Below are 7,496 nucleotides of genomic sequence, written 5' to 3' on the forward strand. Positions count from 1 at the left end.
GCCCATGAATCCCGGGCACATAGCTTTTCACTTCCTGCCCATACGCCGCAACCCTGGCCCTTGACGGGGCACGTGTTCGTGGTTCGCACACCCCCACGTCACCCAACCGCCTGTCAACCTCTGATCCCGACCTGCCCACCACCCGCCCTCCCCACACACACACACACACAGACCAGGGCGGGGCGGACCCCCTGGCCGGCCCCCTGCAGCCTTTCTGCGTCAAGGCGGCTCTGTTGCTGTGGCTCTGGTTTGACCAGCAGTGCGCCGTCATGGCGGAGGAGGTGGGGCGGGGTGGAGCGCTGTCGGAGGGGTCGCCTGGTGCAGCAGAGGGGGGCGCCCCAAGCCGGCTGGATACACGGCCTGCTTTGCTTGCGAGCATCCGCATCTCCACACATCCGCACTCCCCGCCCGCACGTTTGCAATCATGCACTCTCAAACTCGCGCCCTCAACACTTGTAATGGGTAACACTCGTAAACTAAACCTCGTAACCTAAACCCTGAACGCTAAACCCTACACCCGAAACCCTCGTCACAGGTCCGCGCGGTGGGGGGCCTGCTGGTCGTGGGCACGTCCCTACAGGAGAGCGGCCGCATAGAGCAGCAGCTGCGGGGCCGCGCGGGGCGCCAGGGCGACCCGGGGACGACCCGCATGATGTTCGACGTCACTGACCCGGCCCTGCGGCAGCTCGGCGACAGCGGCCGTGAGTGGACGCGCCGCCAGGCCCCTTGCTGCCCTCGTTTTGTGCTGTCGTTTCCTGCTGTCGAGCAGCAAAGGAAGCGTTTTTGTATCGCATGAGCAGCAGCATGCTGTATTTTTTGACCGGCGCCCAAGCCGTTGGGCGGGGCACGAGCCTGCAGCCGCGTGGGTTCTTTGGGGGAGGGTTTCTCACGGATATAGGGCAGGAGGCGCGAGGTTTCGCTTTTCCCCTGGGAGTTGTGCTGTAGCGGTGTTGAACCAGCAGCCTTCGCTGCATTTGCACTCCACTTCTCAACCCTGGCTCTTCAACGCCAGTGGCTTTGCGCCAAAATGTGCGTTCCACGCGCCTTCCTCCTCCCCTCCAGTCAACCGGCTCTGGACTGTACTTCCCGCATCTGCCGGACTGACCTACATGGACATGCCGCTGCTCCAGACCACAATCCAGTCCATCCAGAAGAACCAGGTGCGGGCTGCGGACTTGGCAAGCCGGACTGCCCAGCTGGCACTTTGAGTGAGCCCGTGCGGTGGCTCGCGTGGCCTCCTAAGGTGGCTGGCTTCCATCTTCACTCGAGGGCGTTGCCACGCTGTGTAGACCATCTCGTGGCTCCTCTCCCCCGCCGCATCATGTCAAGGCTTTCAAACCCACCTCCATTTGGGGACCCGCGCACCCACTCATCCTCTCAGGAGCGGTTTTGGCAGATGCTGCGGCGGGAAATGCAGCAGTTTGACGAGGTGGGCGCGCCGTTGAGAAGCCGCTTGTGTATTCGGAGCTGAGTCCGTGTCGGCTGCCCCATGCGTCCTCTGCCTTGGACAGCACACCGAGCAGCCCTGAGACGGTCCAGGGCGGGGCAACTGTGATGAGGTGCTGCATCGGAGCGTGCCAGGGTTTATTTCTCCGGACATGCTCGACGGCCCCCACCCAACCTGACCCCATGCATCAAGCTCGCCAGCCCCACCCCACCTTCAGGGTCCTCCACCCCACCCAATCCCACCCACGCTTCCTGCACTTTGCCAACTGAAGGTTTTGGAGGGGTACCGCCGAAACCTGTACGGGCTTCGGCGCCTGATGCTGTCGGGCAGCCCCCAGCAGCGGCAGAGGGCGGTGCACCTGTACATACAGGTGGGTTTGGGCCGCGGCAATCGCTGCAGGGACATGCGTCCACTGGCCGTTCGCATCGGCCTGGCTCTTTTTTGGTGCTCGCGGCGGCAGGCGGCTGGGTAGCCCGAGTTCGGGGCCACCCTCAACGGCCCGTCCGTTGCTGACAAGAACTGCGATCTGTTGCTGGGCATCAGCACGCAACCACCCATTCCCCATAGCCCCACGACTTCTGAGCCTAGAACCTCGCATCTCCTTCCTTGTACAAATTGCGAAACCCAGCAATGGGTGGATGACCAGGTGTCGCGCTTCATCGACCCCAGCAAAAGTCCCTCCGACTGGCTGCAAGAGACGCTCACGCCGGACGACGTCGCGGCCGCGGGCGGCGGGCCGCTGCTCGGGCCGCCCGGCCCTGCCGGCGGCGGCCTCGGCGGCGGCGGCAGCGGCCAGCAGCAGCAGCAGCAGGCGCGCGTCAGCCCACTGACGGCGCTGATGTCAGCGGTCAACCGGTTGGTCAACCCGCCGGAGATCGTTGGCAAGATGCAGGTGGGGTGGGGGGTTTGTGTTGTATGTGTGTGTGTGTGTGTGTGTGTGTGTGTGTGCGCGCGCGCGCGCGTTCGTTTGTGTGTCAATTTCACGATCCCGGATCCAAGGGGCTCTGCTGCGCGCCGCAGAGGGCAGGTTCGCACAACACGCGCCCACAGTGGCCGTCCTCTGCCCATCTAATGACTTCACGTCATCCACAATGAGACCTGCACCTTGTGTGAACCCACATTCGCATGCGCGCGAACACGGCTGACCCGCGACCTCCAGACACACACCGCTCACCCATACTGATGACTCCCACCACATGCCACACATCAACAGGTGGAATTCAGGGAGGTGGTCAACGGCGTCAGCTATGACGTCACCGCATCAACCCTCAGCCAGCTGCTGCAGGGGGGCGACGGCGCAGGCCTCACCGATCCCGCAGGCGGCCCCCTGACCGGCAGCAACCCTTTGCAGCAGCAGTTTCAGCAGCAGCAGATGGCGTTATCTGTGCCAGAGGTGGCCGTGCTGACTCAGCGGCAGTTGCAGGAGCTGGCCGCGCACCTCCTCAGCAGCGCGCCCCTGCCCTGGCCCAGGGCAGAGTTCCAGGTGACCGGCGGTGTCGGCTGTGGCCACGAGCTGAGAAGCGGATGAATTCTGCAGATCATGCTGCGGATGACATCTTTTGTTGGAAGTTTTGGGGCCTATGGACGAGCCAAAAAGACCAAAGCAATGCAGGCCTGGCACGCAACTCAGCTCCCCGACACAACTCGGCACTGGTTAATGTGTGTGTTGTTCATGCCCTTTTCACATCCTTTGCTGTCAGGTATCCCTGCGCACCCACTTAGCCCTGGCCGCCCACGCGCGGCTGTTTGGAACACCGGCGGCGGGCGGCGCGGCGGGGGGGGCGGCGCGTCGGAGAGGGCAGGCGGCGGGTGGCAGCAGCAACAGCAGAGGCGGCAGCTGGCAGGCGCAGGACGATTCGGCAAAGGTGGAGGCGGCGGTGGGGGCGCAGCGGCCGAAGCTGGAGGGGCGCCACGCTGACAAGGTGTCCTGGAATGGGGGGGCGGAACTCGTGGCGGAGCGGGCGCGCGCTGCGTGTGGTGTTGTTCTAGCAATGTTCCCTTGTGACCTCGCCGCCCCGCGCTCATCCGTCCGGCCCGCCGTTGTGACATCACGCCCGCTCTCCCCTGCGCGGGCGCGAGCACGCCCTCACCCCTCCCTGATCCCACGTGCCGTGCGGTGTACCAACCTAGCTGCTTCGCAACCGTGCCGCGTGCCCCCGCCGCCGCCTGCGCAGGTGGCTGTCCTGCGGGACTACCTGGGCACCGCGCTGGTGCAGGCGTTTGAGCTGCGGCGTGTTGCCCTGAAAAAGATGATCGTCGCCGGCAGCGCCAGCGCAGGTGAGCGGGGGGGGCGGCGCCCCCTTGGAGCGCCTCAGGACGCCATCCAATGTCAGGAGGCGGCTTTGTTGCACGAACGCCGGCCCCCAAAATTATTATTCACGGCGGGTTTGGCGATCGGCTTTTGCGTTTGCGCCCCCGGCAAGCGCATGCGCACACTCATTGGTGCATGTTGGCGGGAGTGAAAGCGTTGTCTGGCAATCCCGGGCTCGTTGGGCACAAGACACCTCGGAACGGCGACTGATTGCGCGTGGGACGCTCACAGTGCTGCCCGTTTGCTCTTTGCCCCCCCTCCCATTTCACAGGGAAACTGCCAATCTTCCCCTCCCCACACACACGCACATAATTCGCGCAGTCACACACACACACACACTCTTATTCGTGCACACCCACGTCAACACATGCACGCACACAGCCACACACTCACGAATACTCACACCAACGGCCACTCCAACAACTCCGCGGCCACGGCCCCCCTCCTAAAGGATCCTCCTCTGGCGGCCTGCTGGACCTGGACGCTGACCTATACCTGGCGGCATACGACCAGGCGGTCCTGCTGGAGTGGATCGACGTGCTGTGGTCCTGCTTCCTCGAGGTGCGGCGTGGCCCGGGTTCGAGCCCCCGCTCTGCCGCTCCGGGGTTTTTTCCCTTTCCACAGGAGTTTTTTCCTTGCTGCTGGCGAAGCATGTTGTGCCGTCATGAAGTGTGTACGGTAGTCTGACGCTCAGTGCTTTGAGCGTCAGACCCGTATGCAGCGGATGGTGCACGACCCGCGCCCTGCCCGACCACCCTCCCACGGACCCCTCACACCAACCTCCACGCGCCCATCTCCCAGGTGTCCACTCACGCTACCCACCATCCACCTCCCATTCAGCCCCCTCGCCAGCCTTGCCGCCCCCTCGCCCACCCCGCCCTCCCAGCGGCCCTGTGGCGCGCCCCTTCACCAAAGCCTGCACAGCTCCCTTTTCCTGCACCGATACCCAAACCAACCCTCCTTCAAAACCTCCCGGCCCCTTACCCCCACCCCCCCTTAAAAACAACCCCAGGATATGGACAAGGTGAAGAAGGCGGTGGGCCTCAAGGCCTACAGCAACGCGCAGCCCCTGGACGAGTTCAGGACGGAGGGCAACAGGCTGTTCCTCAACCTGCTGGGCGCGTACAGGTGCGCGGCGCGCACCTCACCCAGTTTCCAATGTGTCAGGAGCAGAACAAGGGTGTTTACAGATATGCAGCGCGCTGCTGCCTTGGGCGAAGGCTGCTGGTCCTCAAGGCCCCAGGTGGGGTCTTTCGTCGCCTGATAGACCCCCACACTATGACCACGGTCGGCTCCACAGCCTCAGCCGACCGACCAACTACCTCTGGGACAAATCCCTCTCCCATACCCCCTCCCTCCCACCCGAGCAGGGATGTGGTGGTGCAGCGGCTCATGACGCCCGACCTCAATTTCGGCCTCCTCGCGGACCAGCCGCTGCTGACGTCAGATGACGTCACCAGGGGCCCCTCCCTGCCGGCCGCCTCGTCGGCAGCCGACGGGGCAGCGGGCGGTGTGTTGGCCGGGGGCCTGGATGGCGGCCACGACGCCGGCTCGTCGGCGGAGGTGGTAAGCACATCCAATGGGGCAGCAGCAGCGGCAGTGGGCTCGGAGAGGGATGAGATCTCATATGACGATCTGGCCGACCTGTGGGAAGCTGCCGCGCAGGCGCCGGCCGCAGGGCCAGGCTATGGTGGCGACGGCAGCGGCGGCGGCGGCGGCGGCGGCCCTGGCGGCGGGGAGGCTGAGCGGGCAGCATCAGGCGGAAGCGGCGGCGGCGGCGTCGGCGGGACTGGCGGCATTTAGTCGCGGCGCCTGGTCGGGCATCAATGTTTTTACTCATTTGATCCCCTTTTTTGCCTTGCAAATCCCGGCTGCGCGACTTCGCTGCGAGGGATCGGCAAATGCACTCACGTGCCGCCTGGCGGGCCTGCAAAGCACGCGAGGTGATGCGTATTTCTTGGCTCGCTCCGCGCTTGTGCCAGCACTGCCCTTTCGCCATTGATGAGCAAGATGCGCGCATGCGCGCACCTGCTCAATCGCTGCTCCGCAGCGGCGGTGTCGTGGTAGTAGGGGATGCTCATGACAAAGTGTGCCTGTGGCTGTGGCTGCGATCTGTATGCCATTCAGAGACGATGCTCAGTGAGCATCACAAGGGCTTCACGCGTCAACAGCAGCGGAGCCTCCTGCAAATTGCTTCGACCATCACAAGAAGCTGCTGGGTAAGCAGGACGTGCAGATGCAGGCCGCGGCGCAGAGATGCTGCGTCTGCGCAGCTGCCAAGCAGCTGCTACCTTGGGTGCTGCGCCGTGCTGGCAGGCTCTGTGCGCCCGCTTGCGTGGCCCCCTTGCTGCTCGGCCAGCGGTGCAAGGTGCGCAGCCTACATCTGGAAAACCAGGAAAGCTGTGACTCTAAGGAACTCATGAATGAGCATTTCTGTGTCTAATGACACATGCAAGCGTGATCAATGAAGCCGAGGTGTGTTACCACGGTCTGCCCCGCCGCCCCCTGCTCGGACCGCCTCTGCTGCTGCCACCGCTTCCCGGCGCGCCACGCCCGGTGTCGCGGCCGCCGCGTTGCTCCTGACCTGAGTCTCCCCATTGCCCATCAGAGATCAGAGAATGCTGCTGCTGCTGCTGCTGCTGCTGCTGCTGCTGCTGCTGCTGCTGCTGCTGCTGCTGCTGCTGCTGCTGCTGCTGCTGCTGGCGCAGGCCGCCATGACCACGGCCGCCAAAGCTGGCGCGGTTGCCACCACCACCAGCATCGTACCCAGCCCTGCCGCCATGCCTGCCGCCGCGGTAGCTTGACGCCCCGCCTCCGGCGCCGCTGCCGAAACCGTCGCCTCTGGACCCCGGGTGAAAGCCGACACCACCGCCGCCCCTGACCGTTCTGCTGCTGTCGCCGCCGCCGCCGCCGCTGTAGCCATGCCAGTAAGCCGCTCCCTCGCCGCCCCTGGCGCCCCGGGCTCCAAACCCAATCCGCCCCCCTCCGCCTTGGCGTCCCTCGTTCCCTCCAACTCCTCTACCGCCGTTGCCGCCGCCATAACCGCCGCCGTAACCGCCGCCGTAACCGCCGCCGTAATCGCCACCGTAACCACCGCCGTAGCCGCCGCCGTAACCGCCCGCCGGCGGCTCCCCCTGCTCCTCCAGATCCATCTGCCTCTGCAGCTCCCGCGCCAGCTCCTCGTCGCTGCGCATCTGATCCGCACTCGTGCTCGTGAGGGCGGCCGCCAGGTCATCGCCTCCCCCAGCGCCATCGCGACCGCCGCCGCCGCCGCCGCCGCCGCCGCCGCCGCCGCCGCTGGTGCCCCGCACGCCTCCCGGAACGGCGGCGCCGGCGGCGCTGCCGATGCGGCTCTTCCTGGCCGCCTCGTACTCATCCAGTGTGAGCCCCTGGGGTGGAGAGGTGAGGGCGGAGGGGTTCAAAGCTGCGGGAGGCGCGTCAAACGTGGGGCGGGCGGGGGTCATGGTCATGCTGTTCTGCGCGTGTGGGGTGCTGGCTGAGCCCCCGGTGGTGGGGGCACGGCGCAGGCGGTCGCCGGAGACCTGCCAGGTTGCTGAGACCGCACAAGGGTCTGAAAAGAGCGCCGGCGTCGGCGCCGTGAATTACGCGTGTGGGCGTCAGAACGTCTTTGGTTGTCGTCTCCAAAATACGCATAAATCGAGAAGCGGTCGGACAAACGGCCTTGCTAGCTCCGCAGCACCCGAGCCCCTCACCTGCTCCTCCTCTTCATCCTCCTCG

General features: G+C 65.4%; 2 protein-coding genes across 2 annotated transcripts; one reads left to right on the forward strand and one right to left on the reverse strand.

Annotated features, from left to right (window-relative positions):
- Positions 1-269: 269 nt before the first annotated feature.
- Positions 270-5,561, forward strand: MNEG_11994 (preprotein translocase subunit SecA; the record flags this gene model as incomplete). Its single annotated transcript, XM_014039533.1, has 12 exons — positions 270-281; positions 536-701; positions 1,063-1,160; positions 1,382-1,429; positions 1,719-1,817; positions 2,076-2,339; positions 2,661-2,930; positions 3,148-3,369; positions 3,622-3,724; positions 4,210-4,319; positions 4,771-4,886; positions 5,129-5,561. 12 exons carry the CDS (start codon positions 270-272, stop codon positions 5,559-5,561), a joined length of 1,941 nt encoding a protein of 646 aa, XP_013894987.1.
- Positions 5,562-6,238: 677 nt separating this feature from the next.
- MNEG_11995 (hypothetical protein) lies at positions 6,239-7,228 on the reverse strand (the record flags this gene model as incomplete). Its single annotated transcript, XM_014039534.1, has 1 exon — positions 6,239-7,228. The coding sequence occupies one exon, from the start codon at positions 7,226-7,228 to the stop codon at positions 6,239-6,241; it is 990 nt and encodes a 329-aa protein (XP_013894988.1).
- Positions 7,229-7,496: the final 268 nt, after the last annotated feature.

The sequence above is a fragment of the Monoraphidium neglectum genome, assembly GCF_000611645.1.
Source record: "Monoraphidium neglectum strain SAG 48.87 unplaced genomic scaffold scaffold03005, whole genome shotgun sequence".
In the NCBI taxonomy this organism is placed as follows: domain Eukaryota; kingdom Viridiplantae; phylum Chlorophyta; class Chlorophyceae; order Sphaeropleales; family Selenastraceae; genus Monoraphidium; species Monoraphidium neglectum.